This window comes from Heterodontus francisci, chromosome 30, assembly GCF_036365525.1.
Source record: "Heterodontus francisci isolate sHetFra1 chromosome 30, sHetFra1.hap1, whole genome shotgun sequence".
NCBI lineage: Eukaryota > Metazoa > Chordata > Chondrichthyes > Heterodontiformes > Heterodontidae > Heterodontus > Heterodontus francisci.
The window spans coordinates 34,797,714-34,822,058 of record NC_090400.1 but is presented as its reverse complement, the minus strand read 5'-3'; the positions used below and the strand labels follow the sequence as shown (position 1 = coordinate 34,822,058).

Genomic DNA, 24,345 nt, shown 5'->3' with positions numbered 1-24,345 from the left:
ACTGGATAGGCTAGGGTTATTTTCCTGAGAGCAGGGAAGGCTGAGGGGGGGACCTGATTGAGGTACACAAAATTATGAGGAGCATAGATAGGGTAGATAGGAAGAAATTTTTTCCCTTCGTGGAGGTGTCAATAACCAGGGGGCATAGATTTAAGGTAAGGGGCAGGAGGTTTAGAGAGGATTTGAGGAAAAATCTTTTCACCCAGAGGATGGTTGAAATCTAGAACACACTGCCTGAAGGGGTGGTAGAGGTAGGAACCCTCACAACATTTGAGAAGTATTTAGATGAGCACTTGAAACGCCATAGAATACAAGGCTACGGGCCAAGTGCTGGAAAATGGGATTAGAATAGATAGGCTGATGGCTGGCACGGACACGGTGGGCCGAAGGGCCTGTTTCTGTTCTGTATAACTCTATGACTCTATCAACTGCACCATCTTCCATTGTTCTGCTCAGTGTTATTGCCCTTGCTTGGTTCCAGTCTTGCCTATACGATCGTGGCCAGAGCATTTCCGACAACAGCTTCTCTTCCTGCCACCCCCACCCACCTTTACCTGTGGAGTATACGAAAGATCTATCCTTGTCCTTCATACAGCTGCTAGCCCTTAGCAGCATTGTCTGCAGTCAATCACATTCAGCTGAGGTTTTTGTCAGTGTACTTCCCCACCACTTTTCTTGATTCCTCCTATTGTTTCTGTGTTATCAGACTAGTTAATCAACATGCAGTCTTCAACAAGCCACAGTTTTTTTCCAGGTGAAAATTGCCACCGATTTCTTCCCCCATGGAGTGGCATAAACTCTGGCACTAAGTTGTGAATGAAATGAACAGTGGAAAGTTTTATACTACATTAAGATGAGCTTGGAAATATTTGTTCTGACAGCTGTTAAGAAGGTTTTTCGTAAAATTGATTATAGTGTCTGGGGTAACTGGTAAGCTTTTGTGCATCACTCTCTGACCAGTCTATTCTAATTCTTTGAATCATCTGAATATGAGTCATCTCAATGCAATTTGGTTTCTCTGGCTGAGAGATCATTAATTGTCATTGTTTGATTTATATGTCATCTTTGAGTATCTGGATGAAGGAGCAAGGATGTAGAAAATTCAATAAATCCATCAATAGCTAGGTTCCCAAAATTAAGCTGTGGGATACTAATCTGAAGTTCCTCTCTCTGCTGCTTAGTGGGCTAATGGTCCACTAAGTAGGTAGGTGCATTAGGCATTCATTGACTAATATTGCACAAGGTAATCCCAAATTGTCTGTTTTGCATAATACTGAATAGTATTTACAATGCTTGAGTGCCGTTTTTGTACAGTGTAATACGATCCATAAGAAAACTTACAGTATTAGTGATCTGCAGACAGTTAAGAGGAAAATAACCAGTAGTATATTTGTCTTGCAAAAGTTCTTCTACCTGAGTTCCTTAAGGCTGCAAATGTCCTCACTAATGGCTTTGACCAGCCAGCAATATGGGATTTTTCACCAAGCATAAGATGGCCAGGATGCTTTCCCTTTTTCTTTTCAGCTTGGTTTTCTACCTCATTACCCAACAAAAGCAGGTCTCAAAACCTCTGATGAGTTGGAAAGAAGACACTGTTTTATGATCAGGGTGTTACAAATAAAGTGTGACAGGAAAGAATACAGAAAATAAGTGCACGCTATACATAATAAGACTATTACCTATTAAAATCTTTGTGGTGCAACATTCAATTTCAAAATGCTTCGAAAAAGTTATATGTCAAGCTCCATCAATGGGAGAACCCATTATAAATGTCAACATTAAAAACTACAGTAACCATTTTGCCTGTAGGTAATGTTGTAATGGGATTTTTCAAGTTTAAATATCACCTAATATTCGCTACAAACAATAGCTGTGGAAGAGTATATTTAAAGTTAATGTCAAAATAACTGAGCTTGTGTGTAATTACAGGCTCTGTCCTGCAAGTGTCAATTTAGATACACATAACATTTTGAAGTTTCATGATGTACTTTAATGTATTCAGGCTGATTAAGGTGATTAAATTTGCTGCTTCAATTTTCTTTTAGTCCTTATCTATTCTGCTAGACGCTGTACCACCTCATTTCACTATTCATGTGTCTCTATTATTGCTCTTCTCTCCTTTATCAACTGCCTCAACTCTTCACCACCCCCACAGCCTTGTCCGTTGCTGGAACTATATTTGAGGCCTTACTAGACCCTGAGCCTGATCCTATCATTCCAGTAGGCCCTCAGCTGACTTCTCTTCAGTCACCTTGCATAAGCCAATAGCTATTCCCTACTCAACACCATTGTCTTTTTATTATTCCCACTGTCCTGGGCAAAATCTTAACACGGTGCCCTTCTTTCCCCATGCCCTTGTCCCCACTAGCCACCATCTGCATTACAGAATATCTCTTTTGAGGTACCGGTGCCTTTGAGAAGAGTGATGTGCAGTAGCTGCAAGCCTCTTAATTATATAGTTATATATCATACCCCTGGAATTTATCGGGTCTTATGAAGGTATTGATTATTTCAATCTTTAAACGCTGCTTTCTGATATCTGCTATTTTGAAAGATTTGATAATACATCACACAACTGCATTAAATCCAGTAAACAGATTGATGTGAATACTGTAAAATGGATTGAAAATCTGCAGCTTCCAGATTTCCATGGCATATAAGAAGGATGCATGAATTCTATCAACTTTATCTGACTAAAAATATTAGATAATTCTGTAGATCCTGTGTTACAGTTTTGAGTGTCGACCAAAAGCCTGCTATTGAGACAAGTTGAAGAAACAGTTATTTGATATGATTTTTTTTTGGTGATGAAGGTGTAAATCAAGTGCGTTATTTCACAGGTTCTGTTTAAATCGGTGTTAACCTGTTCCATGCTTTTTTAGTCTGTAATGTTCTTGATTTTTGACTTCAAAATCATCTTTACTGACTTGTGTGTTGGAGTGGAAGAAGGAAACCTACCAGTAAATGGAATTTATCTTTGGCAAGGACAAAAGGTTAATTGTTTTTGCTTATATTAACATTGGGTTCCTACCTAGCTGCATGCAAATCCCTGTACTTTGAGAGTTTAAATAAGTGATAATATCCAACTTTAGGGGGCAACACTAATACACATGTATAGATAAATGGAGTCGGTGTTTATAGATGAGCACATGGATACAATGCCCTGTAAAGTTGGGGTTGCCTGCAGAAATGAGTCTTTTCAGGGATTAGACTTCAAATTGATAAATAGATACTGGGAGTGATACAGCAGTACTCTAAAGTTTCTAAATTGCAAAGATGCTATGTTACATGTATTTAAAAAAAGTCAAGGCCTACAAGCAGCCAATGAAATCTGACAAAATGAGTATCATCTTGTGCAAGTTTAATTGAGAGCTTTTTTTTGTCCCTTAAAGTCAGTGGAGAGGATTTTGACATCATACGCCAATTAGAGAAATTGCTTGTGCAATCTAATCATTGGCCTGTCTAGTTATTCTCTTAATTCCTGAAGCTGTATTCTGAACAGATGGAATTTCTTGTAACCTTCTGGGCATCATGCTGGAATGCCTCATTTTGCTGTGGATGTGACACAGATTTAATTTGTACAAATTGGATACACTTTGTAGTTTTATTGTCTTCGACTGTTGGCTGATCTGAGTCTTAAGTTTGTTTTCAAGGATACTTGGTTTGAATATGGTGGGTATAAATATTGGACCAATATCATCGGTGCGTGTTGGATTATGCTATGCCTATACTGCAGTCTGCCTGAAAGAATAGCACCGGCAGGTGGGTGAATATACATTGGGCCCCTGCAAGTAATAATACTTCCTGAAGTGTATCATTGATTTTGCGAAGAATGAAATTCAGTTCACGTTGCAATATAAGAAAATTGAGCTTGGTTATGTATGTAATATGCCATTTTTATGAATGTGGAATTCTTATGAAATTTGAAAGGGCTGCAGTTTGTTGAGGTTTGTTACACAAAGGAAATGAAACCTAACACTGAGTGGGTATTAATTTTGTTCTTGTGACTTTATAGACTTATTATTGCAATACCATTGGAATTTTAGCATTAAGACTATTGTATTAAGACTGATGACTGCAGTTCTTCACGATAGTTTATCAGCTATTGCTGTGCAGGAAGTGGAGTTGAAGCATACATAAATATATGCATGGGCAAGGATTCTATGCTTGAAACAGCCTACTTGCATTTCGATCATGTGCAGAATGATTTGCAGCACCTTTTAGATGGCTTTGGAAAAATAAAAGGATTCCGAGCTGGAGAAATAAAGGGACTTGGGGATGTAGTGAAAGAACAGTTGAAGAGAAGGGTCTTTATGGGCTTTTCGAAAGCAGGAAGGGAAGTTACAAAGTGGAGGTGTTAAGGAATGGAGTTCTAGAGGGCAAGTTCCTAAAGGCTGACAAAGTGACCACCAAAAGTAAAGTAGGTGTATGAGATATAAGCCACTGTCAGGAGAACAAAGGGTAAGCCTGTATCTGAGGAATGAAAGGGATGTAGGACATCGATGGGGTGTTTTGAAACTATGGGCAGATTTGAAAGTAAGGGCAAGGATCTTAATTCGCTGGAGTTTAGGAGATTATTGGAACTTCGCAAAGCCAAGTGTGATGGATTCAGGCCTTTGTGCAAATGAAGACATAGGCTTACTGGTGAAGCAGTAGATCTGAGTGCTGAAAAATCAGTTGTGGAGATTAACCACATGCTTCTGGATCATGTTGATATGGGGGAAGCATCTAAATGTTGGAGAAGGAAATCACAAATTGGAGCTCTGGATGGGCATGGGAGGAGCATTGGAGATGATGTAATGTCTACAATGTGAATGGTAGGGACATAAAACATCAGAAAGGTCATTAAAAATCAAAATAACTTTGAAATAGCTCAGACTTAAGGGCCTACTGAAGGAAAGAGGCAGCATATGGGAAATTGGGGTGGGGGAGAATGGGAGAAACAATGCAGATCTAAAATGAAAACTAAAATACTAGAAATATGGGTATGTTTTCTTCAAAGATTGGATGAAAACAGGCCTACATCACAGACCCATATGCCCCCATGACCAGGCCTGTTAAAGGGTGTATGTCTAGTGCACCAAATTTGCAGCCTTTCCCAAGATGTTGTCAGGCTTTGCCCTCTACCCTTTACTGTGGAGAATATAGTTGAGGTTTGTATTATATTTAATTGTAGTCTAATTGGATTTAATTGTATTGGATTGTTTAATTAGTAGATAATATGCAAGGAATGCTTCACCTTTAGTACAGAATGACCCAAATTAGATTCAGTTGCATAAAAGTTTATTTAACCCTCTGAAATTAATAGTTATGTGGTTAGGCTGTCTATGTTGCGAACTGTCTTCTCCAGACTTAAGACCTCTGAAAATTCTGTGTTGTGTAATTCATACTACAGAGTGGCCACGCAGGAACTAATCTGTGGTAACTACATGACTGGCAATGCCAATGGTTATGTGTCTGTCACAGACTAATGGGTCAGTAAAAAGGAGCATATGCTTAGTGTTTTAAATTTATATCAATAGTTAATAGTATTGTAACATTTACTATTCAGCAAAAAAATATTTAATCAAGTTTATGATACAAAATTGGTTAAATATTCGTCTTGTACTAATTTTTTTGTTAAATTTAGCACTGTTTATTGTCTTCAATTATACATGTATTATTTTTAAATGCAGAAGTGTGGATTAGATGAGGCTAATTTCAAAATGCTTCATTTCACACCTGGAAACTTAATTCTCAATTAAGCAAGGGGAAAAAGTGATTTTCAAACAATGAACAATTCTTTTATGGACAATACTTGTATTATGAAAGTGCTTCCATTTTTAAAATATATTTTGAGGACTTGTGTTAAAACTCAAAAGATTCCATAGATGTGTTTTTTTTTTGACCAAGTTCACTGACAGGACACGATGTTGTTTGAAAACCACTTGTGCTGGAGGCCACCTGTGATTTGGGCTCAGAAAGCAACAGAACCCTTGGTGAGTTGGAGAAAATGGTTACAGAGAAACCACATGTCAAGGTTCGTGGAGGGTTATGGGGAGAAGGCAGGGGAATAGAACTGAGGAAGTTGCTCTTTCAGAGAGTATGTGCTGACACGATGGGCCGAATGGCCTCCTTCTGTGCAGTAACAATTCTGAGGTCAGGAGGTCAATTCTGTTTTGGGGTTTGAGCCTTGTTTTCAGTTAGTTGTGGTGGGAACTGTTTGAAAACAGTTGGTGTTTTCCTGCCAAGAAAAATAAACCACCCTGCTCACCACCACCTCTACCTTTTTGAAGAGCAAAAAAGTCCCTGGTGCCGTATAGCTCCTGAGAAGCTGAAAACAAAATTCCTGCAATTCAAGTGTGTGATGATGGAAAAACCTTGATGGCACATTTCTCCTAGAAAGCCTACTAGAATAATTCTCGACATCTCCGGAACAGACTGCTTCTGAAATGGTCCTAGTGACCCATCTCTTTATACCCGGATGCCAGACCAAAAAAGGGACAACTGACTTCCTTCCATATCTTCTTATTTCATCAAGAATTAGCAAGTATTTGGCTAAAGTCATTTTTTTTGTCTCTTTTTGTAACAGACTTCTGCAGAGTAAATTTCTGTATTTTTTCCAGTGTGTGTGAATGTAATTGGAGAATTTTTAAAAAGGGAACTTTCATATTTTAATCGGAGTGTACTGGGATAGAAAGTAGAGTATATGATTGGCTGTATCAGTAACCGGGTAAACATTTTAATAGATGTTGTGACCTGTGGAGAAGTGGAACTAGAAAAGACAGTGCACTCCTCCCGCCTCGGTTGTAACAGTATAAAGTGCGTTGAATTCAAATACAGCATCCTCATTGGTATCTGCAAAGTATAGATGTAGTAAAGAAATCTTTTGCTGTAGGCAGGTAAATCAATTGGAGGACTGTATGAATAGTATTTAAAAATATGTTCTAATCCAAGTTGTTAAAACTAGTTCCTGCATCGAGAAGAGACCATAGATGAGTGGGTAATTACTATTGATTTGGTTCAACCCACATCAATTCTTGTGCATCAGACTCCTAACCAGATCAAAAGTACAAGTGAAAACTTGCTTCAGCTTCAAATTTTTGAATTTTTCAAAGAATAATGTCTGTCCTAGCCTGTGCCACCTTGGTTAAGTTTGATGTTTCAGCAGGACGGAATCCATTATTGCTTGAAGACTGTATCTGTCCTTTTGCAGGCAGCATACCTGTTTACAAACACTGCTGTGTACTGGTGTGGTTGTCTGGGTTGGTTTAGTCGTGAACTGATTTGGATTCTCATTTTGAAATTGTGCAAAATAATGCAGCACTTAATTTGGCTTGCTGGTCTTCACTGCAAGTTGAATATGCCACTTTCAGTAGCAGGGACTATTGCTGAGTAGTGGTTGCCTTTTTTAACTGAAAATAAAAATGAAAGATCAAGGTACTTTCATACAATGAGATTTTGGTTTGGGATTTTTGAAAATGGACTCTCACAGAAATGTACTAGCTTAATTGCTGATATGTTTTTTAGACCTGCTGATGTAATTATATGCAGGATTATGTATCAAAGAAATGTTGAATAGATACATAATAAATCAAACCTGTAGTTCTGTGGTTGTGTAGGTGCAAATCTATTATAATATGCAGATTTTGTCTGTCCGTGGTGGGAAGGGAGAAGGTGAAAGGGCAATGTTACATCGCCGTTTGCGTTGGAAAGTGCTGGGGGAAGAGGAGCAGTTGCTGTGGGTGATTGATGAGTTGACTAGGGTGTCGCAGAGGGAACGTTCCCTACAAAATGTGGAAAAGGGCTGGGAGGGGAAGGTGTGCTTGATATTGGCGTCGTCCTGTTGATATGGAAATGGCGAAGGATAATCTTGGCTGATGGGGTGGAAGTTGGTGGACCCCAGTGTGGTTCTGGGAGGAGAAAAGATGAGGGCAGAGGTACTGGAAATGGGACAGACGCAATTGAGTGCCTTGGCAACTGCAGTGGAGGGAAGTCCTCAGTTGAGGAAAAAGAAAAACATATCTGAAGCACATGTTGAAAATAGCATCATCAGAACAAGATGCAATGGAGACATAGAAATCGGGCAAATTGAATAGAGTCCTTTCAGGAAGCAGAGTGGAAGGAAGTGTAATCAAGTTGGCTGTGGGAATCAGTGGGCTTATAGTAGACATTGGCGGATAGCCTATCCCTAGAAATGAAGATGGGGAAGTTCATTTTGACTGTTACATAACAATCGTCCTATAGTGAACTTAAAGATGTTACTTTTATGATTTGGTGCTTGCTTGGAGAGCAAAAGGAAATAAAATGAATCCCAATACTAGCATAAAATTTAGTTTGAAAATTATCCATTTTATACAACTTGGGTGGCAAATAGCCCAGTTATACTTTGGCTGAAAGTGATATGAGGCACAAAACTCCTCAGTTTGGTGCCGAGAGTGCAGCCACGTGATTGGTAGGTGTGACGACGCTTAAAGTGAAACGTAGCACCCCTTCTGAGATGAATCATCAAACAAAAACTTAGGAGCATTAAAATTGTTACATTTTAATATACTTCCCACATTTTAACATATTAATAAGGCATTTCTGTTTGAACTGTATTCTAGCTTTTGTTACATTTATTGTAAAATTAAATACTTTTAAGTTGGATGTGATTAACAGATGTAAGCTGGTTCTTGTAAATAATTCTATAATTACTACCCTCTTGGAGAGTGGTGGAAAATTTGGAAGCCTCTATGAATTATTTAATAGAATATATAATTCAGTACAAAATCTTTCCCTAGGCTTAAGGTGGAGTTAAATTCCAAAACAATTGAGAATTATTGGAAGTTGTATTCAAGGTTTGTAAAGGCAAATTGTAAACTGTTTGCTGAAACCTTGCGTGGTGGTGTTTTCCATACTCTGGTTTATTTAGTGATTGAAATTCAGTAGTGAGTGGCTTGCTAGGCCATTTCAGAGGGCATTTAAGAGTCAACCACATTGCATTGGATCTGGAGTCACATGTAGGCCAGATTAGGTAAGAATGGCAGATTTCCTTCCCTAAAGGACATTAATGAAGCAGATAGGTTTTTACAACAATTGGCTTGGTTTTATGGTCACCATTAGAATAGCTTTTTAATTTCAGGTTTATTAATTGAATTCAAATGTCACCATCTGCCATGGTGAGATTTGAACCCATGTCCCCAGAGCTTTAACCTAGGCTCTGGATTACTAGTAATTCTCATTAATACATCCAAATTTAATATAAGGACTCAAAATGGTTGGCAAAAGAGCCCTTAGCAGATAAATAAAATTTTATTTGTTAAACTCTCTTTACAAAAATAGTTTGCAATAGTTTTTTTAAAGAAAGAATCTCCTCTTCCCCCTCCCGATCTATCCATGTTGGTTTTTCCTGCAGTAACTACCTGCTGCTCCATAGTCTCCTGCAACAGTGATAAGTCAGTTAGGATTTAACCATGATGACCATTGGTGTCACTCTAAACAGACTAAAGTAAATATGCTTTTATTAAAGTCAGCTGATTGTCAGTTCACTGTACTGAATCATGGAATGATGCAGCTCTGAAGAAGGTCATTCATCATGCATGTGCCTGTACTCATTTATTTTAATAACTTGAATTTTGGAAGTCGGGCATAAAGTGAAGCTGTACAATTTGCCCTGCAACCAGCTATAAAAATATTTGGGGTTAGGTCAGCCCATATTTGTCTTCCAACCACCAGCCCCCACTGCCATCCCCCCAAAACACCTATTAAGGGGATCTCTGCTTTGGGGATTTCCAAGATGGTAACAAGTTGTGTGGTATGAATTAAAATCTCATGATACATTCACTAGATAGCATTTGTTTCACGTAAAGACCAGACCTCTTTACTCAGAAGCTAAGAATAGTATCTCAGTTACAGAATTCAACTTAATTGGAAAACTTTAATCATGGCATCAGCTGCTTGGTTCACAAAAAGGAACTGAATTTTTTTTATTCCACAATAAAATTTTGCATAAAATAAAGCAGTTCAGTGAATTGGAATGTACACAGTCATGGTTATTTCCCTACTCCATCTAGTTCCTAGTCTTAGTCAAATAGATACAAGCGATGTCTCACAGAAAGGGAGAACAAACTGGGATATTCTGTAGCCTGCTTTTGAAAATTCCGTGAAAACCTGGCAGCAGCTTATTTTCCCATTTTTCTCCTTTGACTGTATATCACTTGTCCCCTCTGCTACATGTATGGTCCAGGGCGAAAACGGAGGTTTCAAAACCCTCTTGACCACATCTTTTCCGCCCCCACTCCCCTAACTAACTCTCGGCCCCAGCCAAAAAACAAAAGCCCTGACCTTAAGAGCACAATTAGAAGTCAAACATGTATACCTTTCTAAGGCATCATATTGTGGTATGAGCTTGGAGTTACCATGGAAACATAATGTTCACTGAATCAACCAGTTGCATAATTTGTTGTAAAATTTATTTTTTTTAAAAATCCTGATGAGAAAAAAACACCGCCTCTTCAGATCTAAAATTTATCTTTTAAAACTTTTGGTGATTTTGCCAATGTAGCTGGAAGTTATATTGTGAGTTCTTAGATTGGGGTAGTTTTCAATGCCATGAGTAAGAATACCACAGTGACTCCTAGAGATCTGCAATTTTTTCTGCAAGTTGTATGCTGCTGTAGCATTGCAAATTAAATTGATTCTTCAACCTTAAACTCAGAAATCTTTTAAACACTTATTTCTCATATTTGTCTTCCTTTTGCTGACACTTAAATATTGAACATTCAATGTAATGTTTCATAAAATATGTCTTACTAATCAAAATTTTATGGTAACTTTTACTAAGATATTTCAAGAGTTAACAGATTTATCTGTAAATTGCCCTTTAAAATGTGCTATTCTTGAGCTTCCAGAAGTCATTAACATGGAGGTGGTCCTAAATCAACCACTATATACAATACTTTCTTAACTTGCATTGTAAAAAGACTTCCACTTCATGAAGAGAATGTTTCACTGGCCCTGAATTTAAGGTAATGACGGCAAAACATGTTAGCGTTTGCTGTTTTTGCTGCTCTGAAATCGACAGCAACCTCGAGTCCACATATGCACAATTAAACGCAGAAATCCCAAAGCTTCTGTCAGTGATACTATGCTTCTCCACAGGATGCGTTGATGACGTTCTCCCAGATTGCAATCAAGTAGAAATCACTGATCTGACAAAAACTTTCCCTTTTATACTATTAGCCTTGCTGTAAAATCCTTGGAAAAAGTGACATCTTGTTGAGTGAGGTGTAACTGGGTTTTTTTTTAAGTTTGATATTTCAGCTTCTACCTCAATCCCATGTGTATTTTGCTCTGTAAAATTTTAATTAAAAGTGAAAAAATCAGAGCATTTTACTTTCTGCTTTGCTGTCTGTGAAAATACTTCAAAGTTGCTGTTTACACTGCCTGATGACATCACTTGCCGGACACTTGGCACTCCCCCAGACGTGGTGCCAAATCTTGGGAAGGGCAGCCTATCTTCGAGGTCATTGGTGGGCGCCATTACTTTGCAGCTGACCACAAAATCCAAGCCATTGTCTTTATTTGTAAAATTAACTTTTTAAACATATTCTGTGTAGTACTATTTTCACTTGAATCATTTTTATTAAATATTTTGCTGAATGTATATTACATATTTGTATTCATGGTTTTACTTTTTTTGCCAATTAATATTTGACTACATAGTCTCTGTAAACATACTGAACATATAAGCTCCAAGACAGAGACAAAATGTTGTATAGTAATTGAACTTTTGTTGTGATTCATATTTAATACATTTTAGATTATTTTTGTGTGGGGTACATTATGTAGGAGGAAGAGTAAGGAGTTTGACTTTTATTCGAAATAAGACTTTAGGGTAACTATTAATCTCAAACATTGGTCCCAGCTTTTATATGCAAGGTTCCTTTCAGCCACTTTCAGATACAAACATCTTTAGGCTACAATTTCTTTCTTGAATAAGTTCCAACGTTAAATTACAAGTAAAAGTTATTGAATTTTAATTCATGCTGGCACCAAGTGATTAAAGTACTTCACAGTGGCGCAGTGGTTAGCACCGCAGCCTCACCGCTCCAGCGACCTGGGTTAAATTCTGGGTACTGCCTATGCGAAGTTTGCAAGTTCTTCCTGTGACCGCGTGGGTTTTCGCCGGGTGCTCTGGTTTCCTCCCACAGCCAAAGACTTGCAGGTTGATAGGTAAATTGGCCATTATATATTGCCCCTAGTATAGGTAGGTGGTAGGGGAATTGAGGGAAGGTGGGGATGTGGTAAGAATGAGATTAATGTAGGATTAGTATAAATGGGTGGTTGATGGTCAGCACAGACTTGGTGGGCCGAAGGGCCTGTTTCAGTGCTGTATCTCTAAATAAAATAAAAATATATGTGGCAACATTCCACTACAATCTACATGTGGCAACCCACACAAAAGTAACTGTCAATCAATAAACTGCACCCTACCCACTTTCTCTCTTCACTCACATGCTGTGAATGAAAATATATGTCCTATGTGGACAAGGAGCCTGAAGTAATTGTTTAAAAAATTAATAGTTTTGCACTAAATTACATTTAAAGTCTCTAGGCTTGCTGTACTCCCTCCACATCAATTTCTCTTTCATCCACATTTCATTGCATGTTAATACTATAGTGCCACCTGACATGTAGCAAATATTAAGTTTATTTCATAGGAACTGGGGTAGGCATTTCATCCCACTCAGTTAGATCATGGCTGAACTGGACCTCAACTCCATTTGCCTGCCATGGCTCCATATCCTTAGATTTTTGTCAAGTGATTATCAATCGATAATTAGCCTTGAACCCCAGCAGATGGGCAATTAAATTGCCCATGAAATTTACCCACTGACATCCCGCTCGCTCCCTGCATTTGTCAATTTTCACCTGTCCTCCTGAAGAGTTGGGAAGGTTGCTCACTGGAAATATGCTGATCCGGCTTCAATGACGCTTGACTGCTATTTTAGTCAGTGCCTGAGTGGGGCAATATTTGTTGCTTTCCCTTCTGATTAACCTAGCAGGAAAAAGAGTTGGGGGTCAGAAGATTTATATTAGAACAGCTTGGATTTTAAAATTTTAATTTGTTTTGTAGGGCCGTGGAAAGCAGAAGTGTTCAGTGATGCATTTTGGTAGGAAGAACAAGGATAGGCAATATAAAATAAAGGCTCCAAGTCTAAAGGGGATGCAGGAACAGCCACCTGGGGTAGAGGTACACAAATCATTGAAGGTGGCAGGGCAGGTTGAGCAAGTGCTTAAAAAGGCAGATGGGACCCTGGGCTTTATAAATAGAGGCATAGAGTACAATAGCAAGGAGGTTCTGATGAACCTTTATAAAACACTGGTTCAGCGTAGAGTAGATAGAGAACAACTTCCCATTAGTGGAAGGGTCGAGAACTAGAGGACACTGTTTTAAGGTGATTGCTAAAAGAATCAACAGCGAGGTGAGGAAAAACCTTTTTACACAGCGAGTGGCTAGAATCTGGAATGCACTGCCTGAGAGTGTGGTGGAGCCAAATTCAGTTGTAGCTTTCTGAAGGGAATTGAATTAGAGGTGTGCAAAGGAAACCCGACCCAAGTCCGAAGGCTAGATTCAGAAGCCCGACCTGACTTGACCCGAACCCGACGCATATCGTCGGGGTCGGGTCAGGTAGCAGGCCTTTACCCATGTACTGATGTAAAGACCTGCCCCCTGACGGATCCCGATGACATGTGTCGGGGTCGGGTCGGACTTCTGGGTCTGGAATTCAGGATCGTGTCAGGTTTCCTTTGCACACCTCTAAATTGAACAAGCCCTGAAAAAAGAGAAAATTTGTAGGGTTTACAGGGAAAGGATGAGAGAGTGGGACTAGCTGAGTTGCTGTTGCAGAAAGCCAGTACAGATATAATGGGCCTAATGGCTTCCTGGTACTTTTTAAACTTCCTATGATTCCATGAATGCCAATGAGGAAAGTTTTAGGCCTTCCCTGCTTCAGACTTGTCCCACCCTCTCCTTCCATCCCCAGCTGTGAGGCCACCTCCACATAATGTATCTGAGCACCAAGACGATGACTTTGCTCACCTGTGGCAGCCTGCTCCTGGCCAGCTACTGTTCAATGCTAGTTTTGGGTGGGTATACGGCCGAGGGACATGCAAATGATACCCAAGAGTTAACATGGCCCAGGTCTCATACTGCTGGGATCAGAACAGTTTGCCACCCACTTACATCTGTGCCACATCCCCCTCTCCCCCTGCCCACCTCAGAGCTAAAATTGGATCTTTTGTATCTGTCAATTGTCATGATAATCCATACCAATTTTTCAGAAATACATTGTGTTTAAGTGAAGCTACAGGTACTGCTGCTATTAATAAATGTATGAATTATTGTCGCATTTACTTAAATAAATCCGATTTAAAATAAATTACACAAGTGTAAGAAAACAAATTATGCAACTTCTAAAACAGTTAATTATCTATAGAGTTGATGTGTGTACTATTAATAGAAAATGCTGAAAATGTGCATCAGGCTAGTCAGTACAGGAAAGATTCAAGTGGGGCTCCTCATTCGAGCTTTTAGCATTTTCTGTTTTTTTTTCCTCCAGATCTCCCATATTTTAACCTGTGCACCGTACCATAATTTAGTCTTTGCACTAAAGCTTTCATATGCAGTCAGTTTAAAATAGGGTTAATCTAGGCATGTTACAAGAAAATTGCAGTCTTTGTAATATTTGAAACTCACTTGTGAAATTAATGATTTTCTGATGTCATAGCAGTTTCCAATTGGTGGTTTGTAGTGCAAAAGTTTATATTGATTGTGATTTTAAAGGTTTGTACAGTATCTTGTGAAAAGAAACTTAATTTGAATTCAGTCATGCCTAAATCTTTGGGTAAAAGCTGCTCATGCGTGGCATCTGTTACTTGAATAATAAATCAAAACATGTATAGGCAAGGTTACCATAGTCCTTATATGTCATACTTTTGAAAGCTGTGTGTGACATAATTTGAACATGTAAGCAAATTCTAAAGAGATGTTCAGTTCAACAGCTGGAAGGCACAATGAATAATTATAGTGTCTTGGAATTTGTGGTTGTAATGACGGCGTGATTGTCAGCATTCGCAGTCATTCCTATGTAAAACTGACAGAAATTATGTACTAAGTCATAATTACTGCTGAACAACCTGAAAAATGAATTCTGGAATCTGGAGTGTCATTTCCTTCACTTCATGGTGATAATGCCACAGATTTTTTAAAAAAAAATAAAGTTTGATATTTCAGCTTCTACCTCTACCATATGTGTGTGCCTTATTCTAATGATCAGTGTGTTTTTTGCTTCCTGGTTTGCTCTGAGAATTGTTTAATCTGCTGCTCAGCCTGCTTAATGAATTCACTATTCCGAGCCATTTCTTCTCTCTAATAGTCGTCATTGTTTTATGAAATGAATTTGAGCAATCTCATACCTGTATTTTCATAACAAACAGCTTTGGCATGGTTAAAGCAGATGACGCACCATATGCAGCTTGGTTTACCAAGCTTCAAGTGTCACAGTGTGTGCTACTGCAAGTATTGCATATTGAGGTGGGTGCTTACTGAAATTCTCACACCAGAGATAATGCAGTTATTACGGTGTCAAGGTGCATTCAGGTGATTGTTTTGAGGCAGTGTTGCCAAATCAGTTAATTCAGTTGCTGTATCTGGGATTTTTGCTCTAAATTCATTCCCCTACTTCTGTTCGCTTGACATAAACCTAATTTTTGTTGATGCAGTATTTCCATTGTGTAGTGCATGTCATTTTGTTATATTATACCCCATTTTTTCTTAATTTACATTTGATTTTACTTGTGATTACATAATATCAACTTATTGCTATAAAATCTGCCTTGAAAAATCTGTTTAGAATACTGTCATTTTGTGCTTTTAAAACGCTACCAAAGAACAAATTAAATGAAATGCTATTATTTTTAAACTTGCATCCACCTCCCTGCCCACTATATGTATCTTTCACTTGTCCATAACCATGTTGGTCTATTACATTATTATTACTGAAGTTGATGGATCCAGCTATAGATTATAGCAGTCAATTCAACATCATTGTACAGGAGTGGCGTCCTGACATTCTTTTTATAGGAACCAGTTTATCAACTCTCAAGTCCTTCAGGAAATACTAATTACTTCTGTACCTTCCAGACACACTTAATAGATTTTTAATCACCATTTTATGATGGAAATGAAAACTCACTGATTTGATTTTATAAAAGCATAAACAAATCAAAAATGTGTTGTGTATCCATAAGACAAATCTATTGAATTGAGCATGGATTGTCAGTTTTAAGTAAGCCATCTTTACAGTTATGTTATCTATAAAATGTTGGTTTAAGTTTTTTTAACAATTTTTGTCTAACTGGGAAACTTTATTCAAATGTTTGAAGGAAATATAAGTGTGTAAAATATAACTTCTTGAAGGCTTTTATTTAAAACTCAAAACTAATTAATTGGCAGATACGTTCATATTTGTTGCAAAGTTCATGTGTGATGCAATGTGTTTCTGTTCAATTGAATATACGACTAACTTTTTTGTTGAAATCCACCATGCTCCCAAAATGATGTTTCCAAAGGAAATTGTGACTATATTTTATTTTTTAAATGCTAAAATGTGTTGTTTGTACTGTAATTCTTTGTAATGATCAGCTTTCCTTGCCATTAAGCCATAATTACACTGCTTGGCAGGGATTGGAAATCTCCTGCTTTTGACTCTATATAAATGCTCTATCTAAATTCTTGTGTTCTTCTGGAAATTCTGTAGCTGGAAACTGAGTAAAATTTGAGCGTGTTTGTTTCAAATTCATCCCCATCATTTCCTCAAATCACTGTACAAATCTCTTGAATCAGGTTTTTGCTACTGCTTCAGTACCAAAAAGGCCATAACTAAAGCTACAATTGACATTCTCTGTGACCGTGGCCACTGTGCGTTATCCCTTCTCGTCCTCCTTAGCCTATCTACAGCCTTTGACACAGTTGACCAGGCCATTGTTCTTCAACACCACTCAGCTGTAGTCCAGTTCAGTTAGTTCCATGCTACCTATCTGACTGCATCTTCAGCCCCTGCACCATTAGCTCGGAGTTTCCCAAGGATCTACCCATGGCCCCCTCCTCGACCTCCATTTATACCCCGTGGCGATATTATCCACAGACATAAAGTCCGCTTCCAAGTTTTCCATAACAACCCCAACTTCTGGCTCTCCACCAACTGCTCCAATGCCTCTGCGTTGCCAGACTGCTTGTCTGACATCCACTCTTGGATGAAATGACGTTTGTTTCAACTAAACATTGGGGATTTCAGCCCCACCATGAACTCCAAACCTCTCCCTGTCCTCAGACACTCTCTTAGGCTGAACCAGACTGTTTGCAACCTTGGCATCCTATTCAACTTTTGAGTTAAGTTTCTGACCCTGTTTCCATCTTTTAATGTCACCCACTTCTGTCCTGTCCTCATTCCCATCTGTCAGATCCCCCCATACATGCCTTTGTCCATTCCCAGGTCTGTTGATTCTAATCCTGTTATGGGCAGCAGCCTTTTCCCTCTCACCGTCATCTTTCACCATCCATAAAATTGCACTCATCTTAAAATTGTGCCACCTATACCCTATTTTGTCCCAAGACCCGTTTGCACTTTACCCTGTCCTTGGCCTGCATTGCCTTCCTGTTCCGCAATGCCTCAAGTTCTCATACTTGTGTTTAAATCTGCTCTTGGTCGTTCTGCTCACTATCTCTGTAGGCTCCTCCATCTCTATGACCTCCCTGCCCCATGAATTATTCTTTCTGCTGTTTCTGGCTTCTTGTGCCCTACCATTGGCAGCTGTGCTTTTAAGCCACCTAAGTCCCACACCCTTGGATTCTCTCTATAAATCACTCCACTTTCTTCTCCAACCTTAATACTTTGATTAAAAACTACCTTTTTGGCCAGTCTGTCTAATATCACCTGTGGCTCAGTGTCTATTTTCCTTTATCTTTGAAGTGTCTTGAGACATTTTTATATTAAAGGCACTATAAAAAGGCAATTAGTCATAAATGAGTTCTAGGTTTAGAAAAAATTGTTCAAGAAAGCTGTTACAAATTTTTTAGGCATATTGGTAAGTGTGATTTTTAATTTTGGAAATTTTGTTTGAATTCTGTAAATAAAGTTAAATAGGATGTTGTGGAGTCCCATGCTTTTTAACAGATCAAAAATAGTTGCTGACAGTTTTAAATCTTTAAAATTTTCTGTGCTGTACCCCAGGCTTCTTGTGCATGTGAGCTGGTAATGCATTTCTTTCTATTCACAGTGGAAGAATCTGATATAATTGATCTTGAGAAACGCTACTGGCTGCTGAAGGCTCAGTCAAGGACTGGACGTTTTGATTTGGAAACATTTGTTCCTTTAGTTTCTCCACCCATCCATCCATCTTTAAGTGAAGGTATTGGAAGCTTTTTACTGAGAGAATAGTATTTACTCGAAGCTTTTGGCTGAGTGAATAATGTATGCTGGGAGTGAACTGCTCGACCAGAACCTAATTAAGGTCAAACTATGACGACTAATGCTTTGGGAAAATATGGGTTTCCAACCGAAATTGATTCATTCAGTTTGTACCGAATTTAGATACTGTGTTGTCCATGAGCTTTGGATTATTTGCTCATTATATTGAAACACAATCAGAATTCAGGTACTTAACTTGAAGGATGAGGGAGAGACAGAGTAGGGGAGGAGGGCGAAGACCAGATCAGGGGTAGGGTGGAGGATAGGGTGCAACAGAGGACAATGAAAGGGTGCATGCTTTTGGGCAAGGGCTCATTTCTTTAGTGTGGAGGAAAGAACGTGTTGAGCAATGGGGTTTAGGTGCTGTAGAGAGGATTTAGAGAGTAGGTTTTCTGCTCAGCGTGCTGAGTTGCTTCAGGGTGAGGGATTAGAGTGGCATGTTATTTCTCATTGGATGGGAGGGGCAATTTGATCCTGATTGGGAAGATGTTGCATTACTCTTCACATATGAAGGGATGGGTTTCTGAATTCTAAGCAGGCATGCGGGAGTGGGACAAGCTTCAGCCTGCCGGGGAACATGGTTTTGCTTTTGGAAATGGGAAGGATGAATTTGCACACAAGTGGGGTTCTTTTTGTCTTCAGAGGACTGTCCTAGACAGGGATGGGTTTCACAGTAGGCTTGTCCTCACTGAGGTGGGCTGGGCATCTTTTCCCACAATCAGGGCTGGAAAAGAAGAAACAGCTCGCATTTATGTGGCATCTTTCACAATCTCTGGACATTCCAAAGCACTTTACAGCTAATGAAGTACTTTTAAAGTCCTGTCACTGTTACGTTGGGAACAATGCCAGCCAATCTGTGCATAGCAAGATCCTGCAAACAGAAATGAGATAATGGTCAGGTAGTGTATTTTAGTGAGAGATCAATATTAAACTGGACACAGAGAACTCCTGTGCTCCTCTTCAAATAGTACGATGGGACCTTTTATGTTTGAGATGATAGCCTCAGTTTAATGTCTCATCTGAAAGACATCATCTCTGAAATATAGCATGCCCTCTATATTGGGCTTGGGATGAACTGATTTCTGCTCGGTGGAAGGTAGTTGTCCAGATTTCTGCTCAGCGAGCAGGGTGGGGAGTCTAATTTCAAGTTATTTTCTTTTGCACTCCAGTTCTATTGATCCTTTTATCTTGGTCCACTAAGTGTATCATTGAATCACTATTGCCCTGTCCCTGCTTAGAATCTTCCACTTAAAATGCTTCACATGTTGTTTGCTTAGTACTATGCTGTCTGCACATTGGAAGGGTGGAGGGAAAAGTGGCCAGGTGCAACAAATGCTGGCTTTGCCAGCAATGCCCACATCCCATGAAAGAAGAAAAGGTGGGTAGGAGTGCATAATTCTGGTCGCAGGCAGGGAACGTTCTTTATTTTCTACCCCTTGGGGTTGGTTGGGGTGGGGGGGGGGCTTGATCGGTGCTGTTGTTAGTGCAAAGTCCTCACAATTGCATATTACAGAAAATCAGAATGCAGGCCTGCATTCTGTTTTGTCACTTACTGGCTCGATGATAATTCAGTCAATGCCACACTTGTATTTTTCCCACAATTTTATTCCAATTGCACTACTTCAAAATATTTACTGATGGATTCTTACAATCATGAGCTGAGTATCCTACCCCATATCCTGTCCATCACTATGACCGCCTACTTCACCTGCATAACATCTCCCATCTCTGTACCAGCCTCAGTTCAACTGCTGCTGAAATTCTTATCCGTGACTTTAGAATGGTCTGGTCTAAAAGGTAACAACGCTCTCCTGGCTGGCCTTCCTCCTTGCACCTTCTGTAAACTTAATCTCATCCAAAATTTTGCTGCCCCCATCCTATTCAGCGCCAATTCCTGTTTGCCCATCACCTCTGTTCATTGACTTATATTGATTTCTGACTTGGCAACGCCCTGATTTTTAAAATTCCCATCCTGGTTTCGTCCCTCCTATCTGTAGCCTCCTCCAGACCTAGAAACCTCTCCCTTCTCACCGCTTCTCCTATTCTAGCCTTGTACATTTTCGCTACACCACCATTGGCACCCATGCTCTCAACCACCTAGGCCCTAAACTAGGAATTTCTTCCCTTCGCCATTCTGTCCCCCTTTAAAGCCAACCTCTTTAACCAAAATTTTTGTCGTCTGTCCTAATACTTCCTTATGTGGCTTGGTGTCAAATTTTGTTTGATAATGCTCCTGTGAAGTTCCTTGGAACATTTTGCTCCATTAAAGACACTATAAAACTGCAAATTCTGACCACACAGATTGCTTTACACACACTCCTTGGAGAAGATATTTGAATTTTTTTTCAAATAGCTACTTGGTGCAGGCTGTATCTCTAAATAAATAAAATAAATAAAAATTTAGTTGCTGTCCCTTTGTAATCAGTCACCTAATGGTACAGTCGCAGCACCACCTACAGGCACAGTGCCTCTCGAATCCTGAGATCACGCACCATTTTCAATATATTACAGACTATTATTATATAGGGTCTAAGGATGATTTGGTTAAACCTTTGAACGAATATATATCCATAAAGATAAGCTCTGCTTTTAATGAATACTTGATTTAAAGTGTTGACAGCATAAATGATGTGGAATTTCTTGAGAAATACCATAGGAAGTCAGATTGTATGTCACTTATAATACTAAACATATAATCTGTGCAAGGTATTATTACAGTAAATATCCTCTTATGAACTGTATTGTCAACTTATATGGGCATCCTTTTACAGGTCTATTCAGTGCTTTTGATGAAAATCGGGACAATCACATAGACTTCAAAGAAATTTCTTGCGGGCTTTCTGCTTGCTGTAGAGGACCTCTTGCTGAACGACAGAAATGTAAGTTTTGGCAGAATGGACAGATGTATGATGGCTCAAACTATGTTCATTTGTTTGTGGCAGTGTGTGTAATGTTATCTAGTTTAATATGTGAAAATTGTTTTTATGAAAAATTGTCAATATATTTTTACTTCAAAAAAATCTTAGGTTAACTTCTAAAGATGAGTTTAAGATCTGTTCATAGTTTAGATGGGTCACCACTTTGAATCCAATAAGAAAAGAGAGAATCTAGTGCCAATTAGTGCAGAATTGAGGGCAGCTCTTTGCTATGAGTTGTACAAACTGGATTGAGTGTTCACAGTAATTTCTTACAGGAGGCTTATAGCCAAGAGATGGAGCCTATTTTCATTCCATCAGTCTCAGTTGGATTTGAAACAGTGGAAAACTAATATCTACTTTTTGCCTGATCCAATCCTCGACCAGCTGCTTAAATGAACTTTCATTCTACTTAAAGATACCTTGATGTTAAAACAGTTCATGCTACTATAGTTATAGTAATACTTTATGCTCTGGAACTGGAATAATAGATATAAATGATATACTGCTTAGCTGAGATACAGGACTGAAGAAGGTGTTGCACAGTATGTTTTTAGCCTGTTCTATACACAGCACAAGATCCAAATGAAAATTTTGCAAGGAAAAGTGTTTTGATTTATATCCCATGAAGATAATGTCACAATGTTTTCTGTAAAATAAAAACTGAAAAAGATGTAATTAACAGACAAGTCTATAATGTCTGTGAAGAGAAAAGGCAGTTCGACTGTATACCCTGATGAAGGGTGCACACTAGAACCATCGTAACAAATCTTTTCTCTTTATAGCTGTAACTGACTTGCTGTGTTATTTCCATTAGTTCCTGCTTTATTTCAAATTTTCAACATTTGCATTTTTTTCCTGTTTATTTTAGTATCTGAAGTACATTTACCAGCTTTTTTCTACCAAATTTTTAGTTTAAAAAATGGCAAATAGTTCTTTGTTTTCTTAGTTTGTTTCAAGGTATTTGACACTGACCAAGATGGAGCTTTGTCTCGCACTGAATTAGAAGAAATGATAGTTGCACTTTTGGAAGTCTGGAAAGATAACCGCACTGACAATATCCCTGTAAGTAATGGTATCAATTCTTTAAGGTTTCAAATGTTCTTTCAATTAAAAAGTGAGTTATAAATTAATATAATATAGAAACTTTTTTTCTAATGAATGTAAAGGTTAATGAAAAAATAGTCCACTGCAATGCAGTTACTCCAAATAAAATATATTCTCCTGGCTATTTGATTTTCCCATAAATGTTGATTAGCATTTTGTTCTACTATGTGTAACACCATAGCCTGGTTTGACATGGGTGGGGAGATTAGTTTCTATGGAAATCATGTGCTAAGCACACAAAAATATATTGGTCTGATGTCTCATCACTCAAATATTGGGACAAGGACTCCATTTTCTATACTTGAACAGGTTACATTGATCAGACAGAGTATCAAATAGTCCATCAATTTATTTGGCTGGCTACGCTGTCATTTTCAAGACCATCATTAAAAAACAAAAGGAAATCTGTGCTGTTTAGGTCACATGGGAACACTAGAAACTAAGCCAATGACTGCTAGGTGGTTGTGTAGAGGGCAAATAAAACAGGCAAAAATTCATCCCCATTTGACCCTCTTTGAATGCATGAGTTTAAGTTTCTTGTCTGGAGAATTGCATTATTAACATTCATTTTGAGCCTATAAAAGCAACAAAAAAAGTATGGTCAAATGCATAATTGAATACATTCTATGCAGCTACCATCTTTCGAGGAAGAAACTCGGGAGGCAGGTTAAGGAAAATAGTTAATAGTTAATTGTGCAGCTTATTTTTACCTCCACTCTTCTCTTTCCAATGTGTGTTACTGAACTGAACTGCGAATATCTCCGTGCAATTCAATTCAGTTCACTTGAGTAAGAGTTGGCAGTTTGAACCAATGTGGAGTCCCATCAGTGGGACCCAACAAAGAAAAAAAAAAGCTGGCTCTATACAGCTGTATGCTTGACTAAAAGGGTTTTTTATTCTTTCTTGGAATGTGGGCATTGCTGTCAGGCCAGCATTTGTTGCCCTTGAACAGAGTGGCTTGCAAGGCCATTTCAGAGGGCAGTTAAGAGTCAACCACATTGCTGTGAATCTGGAGTCACATATAGGCCAGACCAGGTGAAGACAGCAGATTTCCTTCCCTAAAGGGCATTAGTGAACGAGATGGGTTTTTATGACAATCATTAGTTTCATGGGACTATTACTGAGACTAGCTTTCAATTCCAGATTTTTAATTATTTGAAGTTAAATTCTGCTGCTGTGGTGGGATTTGAACAGTATCCCCAGGGCATTAGCCTGGGCCTCTGGTTTACATGTTCAGTGACATTACCACTACGCCACTGCCTCCCCTAGAGGGATTTCCAAGATTAAATTATTGTGGATTACTCCTGGGTCAGTTCAAAGTGGCAACTCAAGTGCGATTATCAATTTTGTTCCAGGTTATTAACATGTTTGTACTGTTAACTAGTGCTTCAGTCCTAGGGATAATTTTACTTATAGTCTTGTCCCTGGAGCTCAGTTTTGACTTCCTTATGGCGCCCAGAAGAATTATATATCTAGTTTTAATCAAGTATTTTGTTCCCAAATGATATTCATATTTTAGTTTTATTCTTGAAAACCTTGGCAAAAGTTTAAATTTTGGTTTCCATATTTTTAGTCTTGTCAGGAGTCTCTGTTCAAAATTTGTTTACAAAAAAGTACCAAGTTCTTTTACTTGCACAACTCAAGAAATATTAGGACATAAAAGATTAATACTTGGCTGGCCGACTTTATTCATACATTTCGATTTCCAACATCTGCAAAGGTTGTGGACTTCTGATGAGTGTTTTAATCCAGAAATTATTTTTAGTTTTAGTCTTGTCTCTTGAATTTTATTTTGCCTTTGTTTAAAGAAAAATATGGTTCTAATTTTA

General features: G+C 38.5%; 1 protein-coding gene across 4 annotated transcripts in view; it reads left to right on the top strand.

Annotated features, from left to right (window-relative positions):
• Window positions 1–24,345, top strand: part of usp32 (ubiquitin specific peptidase 32) — a 257,320-nt gene that overhangs the window by 152,898 nt on the left and 80,077 nt on the right. For all 4 annotated transcript variants that reach the window (XM_068010358.1, XM_068010356.1, XM_068010355.1 and 1 more), the window contains 3 exons: window positions 18,304–18,435; window positions 21,266–21,373; window positions 22,359–22,474. In XM_068010358.1, the coding sequence (XP_067866459.1) occupies window positions 18,304–18,435; window positions 21,266–21,373; window positions 22,359–22,474 (356 nt within the window). The remainder of the gene's footprint in view (window positions 1–18,303; window positions 18,436–21,265; window positions 21,374–22,358; window positions 22,475–24,345) is intronic.